The sequence below is a fragment of the Leuciscus leuciscus genome (assembly GCF_965113295.1).
Source record: "Leuciscus leuciscus genome assembly, chromosome: 14".
In the NCBI taxonomy this organism is placed as follows: Eukaryota; Metazoa; Chordata; class Actinopteri; order Cypriniformes; family Leuciscidae; genus Leuciscus; species Leuciscus leuciscus.
In genome coordinates, this window is record NC_138738.1 from 27,021,176 (window position 1) to 27,039,415 (window position 18,240).

At 38.5% G+C, this 18,240-nt stretch overlaps 2 protein-coding genes across 6 annotated transcripts in view; one reads left to right on the plus strand and one right to left on the minus strand.

Annotated features, from left to right (window-relative positions):
- lhfpl4a (LHFPL tetraspan subfamily member 4a) overlaps window positions 1–2,176 on the minus strand; it is a 58,021-nt gene extending 55,845 nt beyond the window's left edge. For both annotated transcript variants that reach the window (XM_082190036.1, XM_082190035.1), the window contains exon 1: window positions 1,029–2,176. In XM_082190036.1, the coding sequence (XP_082046162.1) occupies window positions 1,029–1,434 (406 nt within the window). In that variant the 5' untranslated portion in view covers window positions 1,435–2,176. The remainder of the gene's footprint in view (window positions 1–1,028) is intronic.
- Window positions 2,177–13,964: 11,788 nt separating this feature from the next.
- The window catches only part of mtmr14 (myotubularin related protein 14), a 28,833-nt gene continuing 24,557 nt past the window's right edge, over window positions 13,965–18,240 (plus strand). For all 4 annotated transcript variants that reach the window (XM_082190310.1, XM_082190311.1, XM_082190312.1 and 1 more), the window contains exon 1: window positions 13,965–14,685. In XM_082190310.1, coding sequence (XP_082046436.1) covers window positions 14,599–14,685 — 87 coding nt within the window. In that variant the 5' untranslated portion in view covers window positions 13,965–14,598. The remainder of the gene's footprint in view (window positions 14,686–18,240) is intronic.

The following is an 18,240-nucleotide window of genomic DNA, read 5'->3' on the forward strand; positions in this document are numbered from 1 at the left end:
ATGGTCTGCCTTGCCCCCTACCCTTCAAACCTAAAAGGAAAGTATATAATTAAAAAAAAAATATGGCCACCAGTCAATACCATATCATGTTATACATGCATATACTTCAAAGTGTTTGTCACAAATAATTCATATCATATGATTTGCCTGCTCCCTCTGAACAACTTTGCCTTAAGGACCACTGCTGTCGATCAAAATGATATATCTTGAATTATTTACTATAGCTTAAGAAATCCCTTTACTCTGATCAAGGAAGTTGGATACTGACACCAAAACAATTATATCCACATCATCCACAGGATCGATTTGTTCAAATTTGTCTGTTTAAGTGATGTTCTCCAAGCAAAAGCTTGGACCCAGATGATTGCCACTTATGGCTGATGCTGAAACCCTACAGTTGTAATCGAAATGATTCTACACTCATTGCAAATAAGGTTTGTTTGCCAAATGTACAGACTTTCAGCTGTTTGCAATGAACAAATCAAACAAAAGTAATTGAAATAGCTTAACACAACAAATGTTCAGAACACAACAATCAGCATGGTGGAAGACCTGTTTTGCACAGGCTTATAATTTTTTCACAATGTTAAATGACCCCATTCCAGGGAATAGAAAATAGTAATAGAAGATTTCTTGTCTTCTAGAGCAAATCAGAACACTGCCATGTGGAAATGAACAGCATTAAATATTGCAAACATAAAAAGAGGTTCAACACAGTGCTTTATTGATTTTTGTTTGTTCTGTTGGGAAAAAAGGGAGAAATAACCAACAGTACATTTTGTAATATTAATCTCACACACACACAGTAACATTTCCCTCTGCGCTACCTCAGATCTAGAAGGCATGATCTAGAAGGCAGCTTTATTGAACCCCCTGAAAACACACGCACCCACAATGAGCTCAATTCAAATAAACAAGCATATCAGTTCTTACAACAACCGTTTACATTGGTTTTGAGGAAAAGATACATGCCGTGCTCTAGATGTATCTTTTTCCAACAAAAACCGTCAGTAATAAAAAATACTCACCGCAAAGCAACTGCATCCAAGCGCAGGTTTTGTAGACGGTGGCGGTGTTGCAGAAGAAGAAGAGCGCCATACAGCCGATGCAGCTCAAAATGAGCACCATGGACAGCAGCACGAAGAAAGAGGCCGCCTTAAACGCGCCGGACGGGATGGAACTGAAGTCGGAAAATGTTCCCTGGCAAATCAGCTCCCGGTTCGAGCTACCGTCACCCACGCAGTAATGGAACAACCCGAAGTAACCGGCATGTGGTGTACTCACGCTGTCCCCGATCCAGTAAGGCTGGATGAAGACTACCACGTTGATGGTAGCGAAGCAGATGGTGAAGATGGCCCACAGGACACCGATTGCTCGAGAGTTACGCATATAGTTGTCATGGTAAATCTTTGAGGCTTCTTGCGAAGGTAGCATTTTTTTTCTCTCGCTTGCTCCCAACCGTCTACTCTCCTGTGATTTGTTTCTGCTATTTCCGGCGTCTCTATCTCCCCCTATCTCCCCCACCGGTACCCTCAGAAATGCGCTTCTGCCGCGAGTCCACTGACTGGAGATAAATAAAGATTTGTCTGATTTGAAGTAGTAAAGATGTAAGCGGTGTCCTTCCTTGATTTGATTTAGCCTACCAAATACAGTACGTCCTTTGTCACATCAGAATTGATCATGAAACAATTAAATAATCGATTGGAGCGTTGTTATGATAATGCATTCGGTGAATAAAAAAAAAAACAACAAAAAAAAAAACCTTCTGTTCCTTCCACCTCCGCTCTCCGTGCAAGAATGCTGGCGAAACGACTGAGATTACATGGCAAAGTAAATGTCTATGACAATATCGACAATTCGCATTATTGCTGCTCAATGTGTCTGGGTATAAATAGCATATCCGGTGCACCTCTCACCGGCTGTAATGCTGTCAAGATCTCAATTACGGATCTTCCACAGACGAGCGAGAGCAGATAATAACGAAAGCTGGAACATCAGCAAGAGCACATTGTCGTAAAAATAACCTGAAAAAACAAACAAACATCTGATTTTCATTCAGAAGAGCACTTCGTTTCGCGGTTTTACCAAAACCACCGCGTCTCCACCAAAACCACCGCGTCTCCGTTGTCCCGTTAGGCTATTTCTTCTCTGCGCGCACACGCTAAATGGTGATGTTCAGAACGGCTCTGGTTCAGAGCTGCCGCTGAATGCGCGTACACGTTTTGGGTGATTGCAGAAATTTCAATAAGGCTACTACACACGCCCCTTTTACGTGCGTTAATACATAGTAGCTGAAATGGTTTCCAGACACATTATAGAGCACATTACTGTTGTATGGCTCCTTTTATTTTAGCATAACCCAAAGACATGACAGGAACAGATGTAATCAACGATAGCGAAAACTACAAATGGCATATCTGTTTATTCATAATTTCTGTGCTTTCAGCATGAAACCTTACCAATTTATTATTACATTAAAGATTAACATCTCGTTTATCTATAGTTTAACGATAAACAGGCTTGGGAGGGTTACTTTAAAAATGTATTCCGTTACAGTTACAAATTACTTCATAAAAAAAGTATTCAGTAACGTAATCCAAGTACTATAATATGAAAGTAATGTAACTGATTACTTTTGGATTACTTCAAGGTCACGTATATAAATAAAGTCAAGCAAGAAGAAATATTATTAAAAAATATATATTAAAAAAACTTTTATTTATTAAGAATTTGGTCCAGTGTACAATATTTTCTAAATATACACACCGAATATATATTTATGTAAAGGGCTATACAGACATCTAGTGGCTAATGTATGGTATTACAGATTATTTTGTTTTATTTGTAACTAATTTTTAACAAAAAATATAAAAACACAACATTTAAAATTTTTACACAATCTACATATTAGTTTATTTTAAAATAGGCCTACATGTTGACTAAAGCCGTGATCTTTCTTAATTTGCCTGACTGAACTTGGGGCGTCGGCAGTGGGAGTTCCCCTACGTTACCTAGACAGCGAACATCCTGTTACGTGAGAAAAGATTAAGAAAGGACATTTTGGGTACTAAAAAAGCTACTCTCCTAATTTCTACAAAATATCCGCGGAATTTCCATTAATTAAAAGCGATTTTACCCGCAGGCAGCATCGTTTCTACTAGCAGCAGTGATTCAATCTGCGTCTGAGGAGATTGTAGAAAGCTGTTATTTGCGCATGCACCAGCGGGTGGCACACGTGAGTCATTACTGGCAACAGAACCAGGAACTACTGTACAATCAAGCAGGCTTAATATAGTGTTGTTATTATGCCAAAATACTTATTTATTTAGTTTTAAATGAAACCATTGTAATCCTGAAAGTATTCCCCCTTTTTTCAAAATGTAACTATAATCTGATTACTACGTTTTTTGACGTAACTGTAACGGATTACAGTTACTGGATTTTTGTATCCTGATTACATAACGCCGTTACATGTATTCCGTTACTCCCCAACCCTGACGATAAATCATGAATTTTTTACTTATGGAACTCAAATACTTGTTTTTTTCTTTGCACAGCATAGAAAAATAAATAAAGAGAGCTATAAATAGTAGACTAACATTAAAGTAAATTAAAGCTCTGTATCTCAACACTGTAAAAAACGGTAGCCTGTTGTTACATTGAAGAGCTAGGCTATTTATTCCTGATCGTACCCTTAAATTTAGCTTTTTTGATGTAACCTAATAATATTTAGGTTGATTCAGTAGGCTAATGTTAAATAAAAAACTTTTATTCAAATAAAAATCAATTAATTTAGAGGTTACCACATGAACCATTTTTTAGGTTTCCATTTTTTTAGTGTCAATATCCCACATGGATTCAGTTATGTTAACAACATGTATGTCTACAAACCATGGCTCAAAAGTAAAAATTTAATCAAGATCAAGAATCCCCCCAAAAAAAGAAGTTTATATTCACATGCTTTTTTATTTACATAAGAAAATCCATTAATGATAATGAGAGAATTGCGAATGGGAATGGGAAAAGAGGGAGTGAAAGGTATTATCTGGGGTTTCCTCTTACCAGAATTGTCTGACACCATATTTGGTGTACGGATTAGTTTATTCTTGATCAAATTTTTGAACCAACACACCCAAAACAATTGGTTGTCTTGTCAAAGCCAACAGACTTATAGTCTTTTTAAAGCTTATTATGATACCGGTATTCCTTTAGTCTTCTTCTGAAAGCAATGGGAGAGGAGAACAGGATCTCTCTCTATGATTCAAGCTACCTTTTAAAAGTTGTTCAGTCAGTGATTTTCTCTTTGTCTTCTGTTTTTCTGTTGACATATATGACAAAATGTCAAGTTCATAAACACATAACCACTCCATATGAATGGAGTGGTTAAATTCAAGTCTTCTGAAGAGACATGACACGATCACTTTATATCACAAACAGATAACGTCACCCTTATGAGGATGTCGCTAGCTATTTTGACGACAACAGTTAAGATTAACTGAAAAAAGTTTAAATTTAAAAGCTTAGTTTTCCATACTTAGTTCCATAGGAACAAAATAGCTATGTTAACAATAATTGGAAGCTACCAAGTAAATCGGCAAGTTTTAGAGCATCACAGCTATTTGCTAATTGCTCTATTCTTCTGTCCTATAATGACATTCAGGGAGCTATATCTGATGGTATTTTATACTATACTTTACCTTTAGTCATTGTGCACTGAGCACCAACGCAGCTTATTTCCTTGGGTTGTCATAAGGAAAACAAACGGTTCACAACTATAGCATGCTGAACCCAAGAGGATGAGTCAGTATTTTAAATACACAAAAAATAGCAAACTTTTAAAGTATATTGTTACAAAGTACATCTGATTATTTTCCATCAAGCAAAATATAATTAAAAAAATTCTAATTAAATATGTATTTGACATATTTAACTGAAATACTGCCCATCTCTGGGGGATTTGATGTTATGAACAGTAACATGCCTGCTAAGGGGTCTCCAAGAAGATGTCCTTGAACACCCTGTACCATCTGTGGGAAATCACCTTTTTGAGAGGGGTTGAGCTGTTTGGCAACATCGACCATTGAGGGTCCCTCTAAAACAGTGGTTCTCAACCTCTCCTGCAGGGACCCCCTGACAGGCCATGTTTCTGTTTTAACCCTGAAATGGCACACCTGATTCAATTAATTAAAGGCTTAATGAGTAGTTGACTAATTGATTAATTGACTAATTCCTACTCTTCCTACTCTAATAACAACTCATTAGTGAATCAGGTGTGCCATTTCAGGGTTAAAACAGAAACATGGCCTGTCAGGGGGTCCCTGCAGGAGAGGTTGAGAACCACTGCTCTAAAACCAAGACAGCAAGGTGAGGTAGTGGCTCTGCCCATTGCTTTAGGAGGTGACAGTCCAGCCAACACATCAATCAATCAATCAATCAATCAAACTTTATTACAGACTCAAAGTCCAATTTAAAAAAAGAAACAAGACATTGAACAACATACAACCCATACAATCCATCACAACCCATACAATTTTGTAAACATAGAGTTACAAAATACACCAGTACCAGTGTCTCCACAGCTTTGACTGATACCGTGTAGTACTAACCCTTATATTTGATAAACTCACAATAATTTCATTTTCAGAAGCATTAAGTCGGCAGATAAATCTATACATAAAATTACGTAACAGTGCTTTAAAAGTGATTACTCGTACACTCACAAACATTTCACTTGCACTATGCCATCTAGGTCTCCTTAGTAGGATTCTCATAGCATCGTTATAAGCTACTTGCAGCTTCTGTAAACTAGATGTTCTATAGTTACACCACAAATGAGCAGTATAAAAATGTTGTACAATATGCTTTAAAAAGTGACACCTTCACCTCATCTGAACAGAAACTAAACTTACGCAACAGTATATTTGCCCGCATATACATCAGGCGGCGTTGCCTTTCAATATCATCATCATCTGTCATGTGCTCGGTGATAATATGTCCAAGGTATTTTACTTTCTCGCACACCGTGAGATTCTTGTTAGACAACTTAAAAACTGGAAAATGTATACTTTTATCCTCCTTAGTTCTGCAAGTCATAACCATACTCTTATCAGGATTATATACAATATCATGTTCAAGACCATAATCAGAACACACATTTAAAAGCTGTTGAAGACCAGCACTGCTTGGACTAAAAACCACAAGATCATCTGCATACATAATATGATTCACCAAGGTATTCCCAATCATACAACCAGTTTTACAAACATTCAAACGTTCAGACAACTCGTCCATGTAAAGATTAAACAAAATTGGGGACAAAATCCCTCCTTGTCTCACACCCTTACTGACCCCAAAAGGGGCAGAGACCTTATTGCCCCATTTAACTTGCATCAACTGGTGGGCATACCAATAGGCCAAGATTCTCACAATGTATTCTGGTACCCCTCTTTGTCTCATTTTAAAAAATAGCTTAGCATGGTTAACCCGATCAAAAGCTTTAGATGCATCAATGAAACACATAAAAACTGTTGAATTTTTATCTCTATACTTATTTACAATTTCCTTTAATGCATAGATGCAAAGATCAGTACCATGTTTGGCCTTAAATCCAAACTGGTTGTCTGTAGAATTAATATACACATTTAACCTATCTAGCAAGATTTTTTCCAAGACTTTAGACAAAATACTAGCTAAAGCTACAGGTCTATAATTATCTAAGTTACCCACCATTCCAGCTTTGTTTTTATGGTACTAATAAGACAGACAACATTGAATCTGGTAACACACTGTGACTCAAAAAGCCAGTAAGACAAACAGCTAATAAAGGGGCTATCCTCTTACTTCCATATTTAAGATGTTCAACAGAAATATTATCTAAGCCACTAGCTTTATTTTGAGGTAATTTGCTTATAGCTTGATCCACCTCACGTGACATAATCACTATTGGATCATTAACTTGGTGATCACCCCCATCATATTCATTTTGGATGCAATTAAAAAGACTACAATAATGTTGTCTCCATAATTCCGCAATATTCTCTGCCACAGAAACTCCATCTAAAGTACAAGGAAGAGACACTCTGCAACTATTGAGAGTTCTGACTTCTTTCCAAAAGTCAGTGATATTATGATTTAGGAGCTTCATAGCCATAGAATCAGCCCTTAAAATTTGCTCATTTTTACAAATAAAACGAATAGCATACTTATATCTTGCATTTGTAGACTTCTTATGCTGTTTTTAATCTGGGTTATATGGGCGTCATCTGGGCATGGGGTCAGAGTGGGCACTTTAATGGGTTGAATGTGGGCCCCAGCTTGGTTAAAGTTGTGGGTCCCAGTTAGGTTGCCCATTATTTTTTATTTGAGCATCCCATTTGGGCCACATTTGGGCTGTATTAGGCTATATTTAAAAGCTATATATCTTTTTTTTTTTGTTACAGTTGATTTGGTTTATACCATCATGGGAAACTGCCATAATTGTCTAAAAACATTAGCAACAAATTAATTAAATTTTAAGTATTTCATTGTTTTATATGATTATAGAATACTTTTATATATAATAGTAATCCATGATCCTTGACTCATTTCTTTTTATTTATATGTATCTACAAAAAAACCCCAAAAAACCAAAAGGAAAACATTTGCACCTTCCTCGTGAGCCAAAATGATTGCCGTGTATGCCTTCCCTGGAAGCCCTCTGTCAGGATTATGTTGTGTTTTGTGTTAGTTTCATTCCAGTGTGTTTGTTTCTTGTTCTTCAATTCAGGTCATTGTTAGTTCTCATCTTTAGTGTGAGTAGTTACTGTTATGTTTCTCTATGCCTTTGTCTCTATATTCTCTTTGTGTTCCTTAAACAAGTTTGCATTTGATCTTAATCGTCATGATTCTATTAACTACTACATCAGTTGTGACAGAAGAATCGACCCACAAAATGGATTATGAGGACTACGTTTCACAAGACGGCCGGTCGCTGGAGGATTATGTGGAGGATTACCTGGAACTTGAGGCGCGCTGGGACGATAAAACTTTAAAACAGTGTTTCTAAAGCGGGATGGACAATATACTCGGTCAGATGCTGCTGTTGGGGAAGGATTAACATCCATTCATCAATTCATTGATTACGCCTTGTGGGTGTGCGGATCCTCCCTCACCGTGGGAGTCGTTGAGGACAATGACACCATTAACTCCTACTCCCCAGGACTATCAATACATCCAGCAGCCATCTCTCTGCCCACTCCAGAGAAAACACTTCGTCCCAGTGTCCGGATTGTCCCGGAAACACAGTGAGACCTCCTGCAACTGATCCAGTGATGATGCTCATGCCCGCCACAGCTGAGTCAGCGCCTGCTGCTGACCACAAGCTTGAGCACCACAAAGTCCACCCCAGAGTAGGTCGCCACACCTGTTCCGAGGCTGGAGCCGATCGCCAGATCCAGCGAGGAGTCAGGTGTGGTGAGACAGTTCTCTGATGAGCCAGTTGAGGAGCATTGGCTCATCAATTTCACTAAGGAGCTCATTCCTCTCCAGTCCACTAGACTCAACATCATGGATAACGCATCTCACCCAATATCCTGCCCACCCCATTGTTACCATCATCTCTGCTTACTTCGTCTAATTCCCCAGACTTACCTCCCACACTGGTGTCTCATAGCTCCTCAACTCCATCCTCGCTGCTTATTCCAGATGGCTCATTGTCTCCACCTTGGGCTCATTCAACACCAGCACGGCTGTGTGATACGGATCCCCTGGCAACACCTCAGGCCTCCAGGCCTAGTTCTCCACCTCATCCTGCCAGCCCTTCAGATGTGCCTTGGCTCTGTGCTCCTTCAGCTCTGCCGTTGGTCCCCCATCACTAAGGCTCTGTAGCAAATTAACTCGTTATAATTCATTATAAATATTTGGTTATATATCAGTTAATAGATATAACTTGATGTAGCAGAATAAATACCACAATCAACTAACCTGTTCGTCCAGCGAACGTTCAGTATTAATCATAAATTAATTCTAAAAAATTATAATTTCCGGGCTATGGGAAATAACTTTATTACTTATTTATTTAGTACTACTCAGAGCATGTAGCCAAAATCTGCATGATTAGGGACTCCAGTTATGAGCAAAACAACAAACAACCTTGAGTGTGATATGAACTAGACTTTATTAACTACATTAAACACTTAAACTATTCTAACATACATACACACATACATGCATACAGTTTGCAATGGAAACCGAGCTGAAGCAGAATACAGGAAAGTAAGAAGTTAAAGCCTTGTTTGAAATTCAGAAGATCAACAGCCGTGAGCAAACCATCAGTTTTTGGTTCTTACACACCCTTCTTTAAAAGGGGTAGGGATACACATAGTGAGACTAAGTTTGATACTTGCATGTCTTGCCCATTTGAATAAAACTGTCCTGATGCAATTTGTTGAGGCTCCAGTTGATCTTTGCTGAAGTTGTCTTGATGAGAGAGAACCAGTTGAGTCAGAGGATCTTTGGTGAATGGAAGCCTGGAAGTCTCACCCTGGTTTCGCTGTGGACTTCCAGGGCCTCCGGCTATGCCTCAACCCTCCAGCTTCACCGGGATCCTCCTTTTCTCCGGTTCCACCTTGGTCCTCGCTCCCTTCGATGTCGCCCGTTCGGGCAGACCCCCGCCCTCGATGTCGCCCTGGGCTGTTATCCTTGCGGCTTCGCAAGGGTTTCCAGCTCGTCCCTCTCTACCACCATCGGTTGACGACCAGGCGTGCCATGAGACTTTTAGGACTCCGCCTTGACTCCTCGCATTCCTCTCTGCTGAACCCTCCTGTCTCATGTCCATCTTCAGCCTCCATCTTCAGCCTCTCCTTGCCCTCGTCCTAAACCCCCTCCCTCCCGTTAGACTTTTGCATACAGCGCCTTATGGGATTACTGTCAGGATTATATTGTGTTTTGTGTTTGTGTTTTCAGCCCCGACAAAAAGTTACAAAACGTTTTTTAAACGGAAACGGTGGTGCGTTGAACACCCTGTTCTGATGATGGAAGAGTTGCAACTATGGCAGCTGAGAAGGCCATTCTTTGTGTTCTTTTTCAAGAATTTTCGGAGCCTGATGAAATCAGTATAAACACGTGTTAAATACACTCGATGTTACAGTCACTGCCCTTGTTGTCCAGAATAAAAGAGAACATCCCAATCGAGTGAATTTGTGGGGATTTGTGGAAACTGTGGTTCCTAATTATTGTGATCCATTTGTCTCACATTTCAGGATGAAAAGACAAACATTACAGGATGAAAAGACAAACATTTCAGGTGAAGGATAATCCAATCCTTACCTCGGACTGTGTTATGATCTATTTGACCTTGTTATTTTTATTGTGAGTATTAGGCTTATATAATTATTGCTGATCACTGTTGATATGCTATATTTTTACTATAAAACTCTTACGACAAATATGTCGATTAGTCTTTTGCTTGACTTCGTTATCAAACAGCTAATAATGTGTTGCTAATGTTACACAAACCATATTCCCATTCGCCATCTCAGTTTGCCTTCTAAAAATCAGCATCCTTATAGAAACGCTTTGAACAAGTTAGAACGTCAGTGGAGAAAGGCATATAGTTCATCATAACATCATATACATAATTCACCCGCTATATTGCTAAAAGTACCCGATTTTTCATATCAACAGAAAAATATATGGGGATAACCTGGCTTCTCTTGAGACTCCCCTGCTTTGCAGCATGATATGCTAAAGCCCGTCTGCACGTTGACGTGATTGGATACAAGGTAGTAAGAAACACCGTCATTTTCAAACTGCGTTTTTTAAAACTATTCACTGCAGTTTTGACTTAGAAATTTTGAAATTTTCAGTGCATGTCTGTGTGAGTGCAAGCTGTTGAAGCTCCGCCCTCTGTGCTGGGAGCAGCAGCTCATTTGCATTTAAAGGAACAGACACAAAACGGTGCGTTTTTGCTCACCCTCAATTTTTTTTAATTTTAACATGCTATATAAAAATATCTGTGGGGTATTTTGAGCTAAAACTTCACATACACACTCTGGGGACATCAAATACTTATTTTACATCTTGTGAAAAGTACATCATACCACCCCTTTAAACAGCCCCTGGTCTCAAGCCAAAGAAAGATAACCTTGATATTGTTTATTTCTTTAGACAATATACAATATCACTCAATATTACACTATGCCTATAATTAAATACTACTACACATTTTCTGGTGGTAATGCCATAAATGAGTCCTACCTGGTTTATTTTGAGTTTGTGATAGTACTTCCTATGAAGAAAATCGCTTCCTGCCCTCCATCTGCCCTCCACGTAACGCAACATTTACCTCAGAAAAACCATTTAATGACTATAGCTAGAAAAAAATGATATATAGAGAGGAGTATTTTGCTAAAAATATATGCTAAATCTATTTTCAACAGTGTCAGCCAATGGTGGCATAGAGATCTCATTTGCATGTTGCACCAAGGAAAAATAAATACGTAGCTACATTCAAAAATGAATAAACTGTTTGAAGGAAAAAAAAGACAACATTCAGTTTAGCATTTCCTTTAACATTTTTATTTATTTACCCCAACATTCGTTTTATTAGTTTAATTATTTATCTCCTCGCACATTTAATTATTTATTTATGCAGGAATATGTGGATTTATGTAGTAATTAATTCATTTATTTATATATTTATCTATGTAGAATTTTGTGGATTTATATATATATATATATTTATTTGCATGTTTATTTATTTATAGTTTTTGCAGGTTTCGTCCTCCATAACCGCGATCCATGTTATATAATAATAATAATCTGTTTATTTTATATTTATTTATATTAAGAAAAGTTCAATATTATGTTCTATAAAAGTTCAATATTATGTCATATGTCAAACGCGTACTCAAACGAATTTAAAATCTTTGCGATAAATACTGGAACAATGGCAATAATATAACAATTATCCTACAACAGTATGTAATTGATGCACAAATATATCATGATGCACAAAGATATCACAATAAATTCTCTGCTAGAATCGCTATAACGTTACCCTCCCTTAATTTAATTTCACCTGCATAAAGAGTTATTGCATTACAAAAATAGGCCCCAGATCCAAAGCGTTATAAAGAGTAAAAAAAAAAAAAGAGGATTCTCGAAAGTATCAATGGCTTTAAAAAAATAATAATAATAATAATATAACAAAAAAAAGGATAAAATATAATTTATTCTAATAAGGTCAGAATACAGTGGCGGTTCTAGACCACAGTAACTGGGGGGGCCAGGCAGGGGCCACTTGTGCTTTTAGGGGGCACACCTTTAACATTCATCTAAACCTATTTTCAGTATTATTTCAAGTCATTTTTCACCATGTCATGCATGACTGCAATCTCTAGAAAAAGCTAATAAATTATATTAGCTAAGCTAATAAAACAATTTCAATTCAAATGAATGTTTCATTATGTTTAATTGTAGTGTGATATAATGATCAATAATAACACATTTTTAGCATCTAAGCACATCTAGGCACTTTTTTACACCTGGGGTGGGCGATATGGCAATAATATCATATCACAATTTTTTTTTTTTTTTTTAGGAAAATCACGATTTTATCACGATTCTTATTTCATGTTGGTTTTACTATTTTGCATGTGACTGAGCATTACAGCCAAACTAATGTCCCTATTTTAAAAGCAAAGCCTTATAGGTAACAAAATATAGGTAACAAAATATAAAATAAAAAAGAATGGCAGACATTTAGGTCAAAGTGGCGAAAATAAAAATCTTTGTCACTATTTTCTTTGTTATAAAAATTAAGAACAGAGATACATATTACACATACACAACTTAATATACAAATGAAATAAACAGTGCTTTATTTTTTCATCTATAGGTGTATTTAACAGTAGAATTGAAGAAAGTAATTAAATGAACAAATATGAAAATAAAACACAACAGACTTAAAGTTCTCAGTCAAGAGCAGTGAATGATTTCCTCTGTGTGTTTTGTTGTTTTATTAACATTAAAGGGATAGTTCTCCCCCCAAAAAGTCATAATTTACTCTCTTAAGTTGTTTTAAACCTGAATAAGTTTCTTTCTTCTGTTGAAAATAAACGTTATTTGAAAGAATGTGAGTAACCAAACAGTTGATGTACCCCTGTGACTTCCATAGTATATATTTTTTCCTACTATGTATGGAAGTCAATGGGGACCAGCAACTGTTTGGTTTTGGGTGAACTATCTCTTTAAGGACAAGCGGCAGCATGTTTATTATTAGGGCTACTGTCTCTTTAAGAACTGCACGCGACGCGTATACACGCATATGACAAGCAGATTTTAATAAATTTTCTCTGTTTGCTTTCACTTTAGACATAACCAACTTTGTTTGTGTAAACATTGTCTGTATTTGACAGTATTAGCGCAATATAAGACTCAAAAGATAACTTAGTCCAGTAACAGGCTGTTAGTGCATGTGTGCGTCGAGTGTACGCGCTCAGTAAAGCGCATATTTGAACAGCGCATCAGCAGCGAATGACATGTTTAACCGGCAAGGCTTTAAAGCACATGCAAATAATGAACTTTTGGGAACTGCAGTGTCCCGTTCCTCTGCGTTAACATTTGATGTGAATATACGTCGTGCTGCAGTGTAGCCTATAGATGAAGGCGCCGCAACTGATAAAATGCGCAGTTGTTTGGTGTGATTTTACGATTCCAAATTTTGGGGGGCCAGAGGGGGGGCCAAGCTTGGTGACACGGGGGCACTGGCCCCCCCGGCCCCCCCGGCCCCCCCTCTAGAACCGCCACTATGATTGAAAATAAATGTAATATTATTAAATATATAACTGTTTCTCACGAATCTAGTTTGATTTACATCGATTATTGAATCTAATACTTATTTAAACATTTGGATAAAAACAAGAGCAAACGATCTTGGCTGAAATGACAGATAGCTCAGCGACGCTTGACGTCACATTTCAGGAAGTATTGATCACATGATCACGTCAGTTTCCTGTTTACTACTGGCCCTGGTTAAAGTTCCTTGGCTATATCCAAACACGGATAGATTTCAATGCAATATTACAAAACCGTTTTTTTTTTGTATGCTTTTAAAACATCCGAAAGTTTTGGCGTTGTAAACAACAATGAATGATTTGTCTCCATATCAAAATTAAGTTGAAGACATGTCGCGCGGATTTCCTGTGATTGTTTTGGTGGCCGGTGTTGAGATTACTTTGTGGGATGCAGTGTTCTAATGTGAGCTCTAAAAATAAAAGACAAACCAAAGCGAGGGTTTCATTATAAACGGACAATACTTTTATTTTTGCCGATTGGAGAATTAATAGCGGTAAGAATTCTTGAAGTCTTTTTCGTGTCTTATAGTACCGTTGGTAACGGGCTATTTTGATCACCAGTGCTGTGGAGGGGGATAATCTCGCCAGGACCCTGAACTCGGGACGCGTCCCCGGCTCCGGCCCCGGTGCCTTAAAGCGGGCAGTGAGGAAGAAGCTTGTCCTGAAGGGATGGCCTGGAGGATCCTCTCGGCCCCAGGGAGCTGCGCTATTTAAGGAAGGGCGGGTTCGAATCGAGCAGAAGGCGGGTGACGGCGCGTGCTCGATGATGGCTAGCAGGAGCGAGGAGATAACCGATCTGATCTATGAGTTCTCTAAGAGCCAGTTCAGAGCGAAGGAGGTCACCCCGTGGGTAAGACCGAACACGTCAAACATCAGTCAGTTCTTTCCCATAATGCACAGCAGCTATTAAATGGGTCACTGACTTGATAAAGAAAAACACTTCCCACATTCTTATAAATGTAATCTATGTATTCATGTTGGTTTAATTTGATTTTAAAAAACTTTTATACAAATTTCAAATGAATTATAAGCAACTAAATAAATAAACAAATACATAAATAAATAAAATGAATGATTTAGAAAATGTCACAACATAAATTACACGTTATTACTACTAGTAATAATCATGTATAATAATCAGGACTGTAAATATTATCTAGGTTGTCAACTGCAACTGGAAGCAGCTCATGTGACTGTAAGGAACTTCCAAAGGGAAACTGGTTTCATGAGTCAGTCTGTTTCTTCCATAATCACTGCTAAAGCAGAGAAAAAAATAATACCTTTTACATGTTTTTCTTCTATTTCGTTTCAACTTTATTGAGGAGCAAAACATGGATGTGATGAAGACAGGATGCTGGTGTTCAGATGTGTCATCATAACCCACTAGTAACAAATATCTCACAGTAGTTAAAACTAATCCACAACCCTAAAGACTGAATTATGCTTCTCTGTAGCCTGACGTGCTCCTCTTCAAAAAAAATATTATATGTTGTCTACATGGACCACAACAACAACTTTAATTGGTCCACTTTGTACCCACAGTTAAATATTCCATTGTAACATAGCTTGTCTTATCGAAAGTATTCTCATAGCATCAGCATTTCATAATTGACATCAGAGTTACCCTGTTTGACCCAGAACTGTTAAAGCATCACTTCAGTTTAAGTTTAGTTAATAGGTTCAGGCTACATACAGTTCAGAAGCCAAGCAATAAATTAACGGAACCCCGGCTCTCTGAAATGAATTTGCTCTCACACAGGCACTCATATGGCCCTACAGGCCAAAATCAGTGTGAATGCTTTACAATGGTGTAACATACTTGTAAATGAATGATGAGAAGAAATCACAATTTAAGGAAACGCAAATATACAATACAAACACAAGTATACAGTGAGGAAAATAAGTATTTGAACACCCTGCTATTTTGCAAGTTCTCCCACTTAGAAATCATGGAGGGGTCTGAAATTGTCATCGTAGGTGCATGTCCACTGTGAGAGACATAATCTAAAAAAACAAATCCAGAAATCACAATGTATGATTTTTTAACTATTTATTTGTATGATACAGCTGCAAATAAGTATTTGAACACCTGAGAAAATCAATGTTAATATTTGGTACAGTAGCCTTTGTTTGCAATTACAGAGGTCAAACGTTTCCTGTAGTTTTTCACCAGGTTCGCACACACTGCAGGAAGGATTTTGGCCCACTCCTCCACACAGATCTTCTCTAGATCGGTCAGGTTTCTGGGCTGTCGCTGAGAAACACAGAGTTTGAGCTCCCTCCAAAGATTCTCTATTGGGTTTAGGTCTGGAGACTGGCTAGGCCACGCCAGAACCTTGATATGCTTCTTACAGAGCCACTCCTTGGTTATCCTGGCTGTGTGCTTCGGGTCATTGTCATGTTGGAAGACCCAGCCTCGACCCATCTTCAATGCTCTAACTGAGGGAAGGAGGTTGTTCCCCAAAATCTCGCAATACATGGCCCCGGTCATCCTCTCCTTAATATAGTGCAGTCGCCCTGTCCCATGTGCAGAAAAATACCCCCAAAGCATGATGCTACCACCCCCATGCTTCACAGTAGGGATGGTGTTCTTGGGATGGTACTCATCATTCTTCTTCCTCCAAACACGGTTAGTGGAATTATGACCAAAAAGTTCTATTTTGGTCTCATCTGACCACATGACTTTCTCCCATGACTCCTCTGGATCATCCAAATGGTCATTGGCAAACTTAAGACGGGCCTTGACATGTGCTGGTTTAAGCAGGGGAACCTTCCGTGCCATGCATGATTTCAAACCATGACGTCTTAGTGTATTACCAACAGTAACCTTGGAAATGGTGGTCCCAGCTCTTTTCAGGTCATTTGCCGCGTTTCCACTGACGGGCCAGGGCTTTAAATGGGCCGTGCCGGGCTAATAGCCTCGGGCTAATAGCACCGGGCCTGCGTTTCCACTGTCGGGCCAGAAGCTCCACAGCGCTTCACTAAAACACGCCCGTAACACGCCTCTCTGGAACAACGTCACACTAACCCATTCACCAACAAATGGAAGTTTTATCAGAAAACGAATCAGAAATCACTGGAAACAGCGTTGAAAACAAACATGATAAAAGCGGCCGTTTGCTGGCATTTTTGTTGTTTACTTGAATATTTAAAACCCAAGCATCGATGTTTTACCACAGGTTTACAATAAAAAGTGATACATTGATTATAATGAATTAATTTATGTCAAAATTGCACATTAGTCACTCAGAAATAAATTACCGTTACGTCTATTTCACAAAAGAAAGAGGACACACTTCTTCAGTCGCGTCTGTTACTGTTTATCTGGTAGTTACAGGACATATTTACATCACATTTAGAAAGAATGATAATTTCTACAAATATATGCCACCAAAAATACGACCTGAGGAGCTTTAGCACTCTCTCGACTCCCATACAGATATTTTCCGTCAGAGAAACAGAGGAAGCTCCCGAAAAAAAAGTTGCTTTATTTTATGATAGTCCGGTATAAAGAGACGAGACGTAGGCTACTGACAGATAAAATAAAAACATGACTGTGATAGCCTTTATGATTGGTCTGATTTCTTCAAGCGTTCACTGTTTTTTTACTATGCGTATCTTCAAGCGTTTACTATGTTTACTATGGTAATGGTTAGCGCGCATAGTCTTTTGCATCACAAACACAAGGCATTCAAACATGAACGCGAGTTAAATTATTTTAAAAGTCTTTAATGCTGACAGAATCATCCGGCGCTGCCGTCTCCAGACTCAGGTGAACTCCGCCTCTGTTCGTAACCACTCCTCTAGCCCGAGCTGGCCCGCTCTGGTCCAAGGTATTCGACGGGCCAGAAATCCTGGCCGTTGGCCCCGAGTAAGCCCCGATCAAGCCCCGGAAGTGACAGTGGAAACGCGACTGGCCCTGGCACGCACTAGCACGGCCCGGCCCTGGCCCGACAGTGGAAACGCGGCTAATGACCAGCTCCTCCCGTGTAGTTCTGGGCTGATTTCTCACCTTTCTTAGGATCATTGAGACCCCACGAGGTGAGATCTTGCATGGAGCCCCAGTCCGAGGGAGATTGACAGTCATGTTTAGCTTCTTCCATTTTCTAATGATTGCTCCAACAGTGGACCTTTTTTCACCAAGCTGCTTGGCAATCAGTGTTGTTTTTGGCAGCCCTTTTAGTTTTAGTCTTAGTCTTTTGGATGAAAATGCTTTTTAGTTTTAGTCACATTTTAGTCACTTATAAACTTGATAGTTTTAGTCAAGTTTTAGTCGACGAAAACGCAAAAAGGTTTTAGTCAAGTTTTAGTCAATTTTAGTAAAAAAAAAAAGAAGTAACTTAGTCTTTAAAAAAATAATTTAGGTTAAAAAGTATTGGACATGGGCTTAGGTTTGACAGGTTTG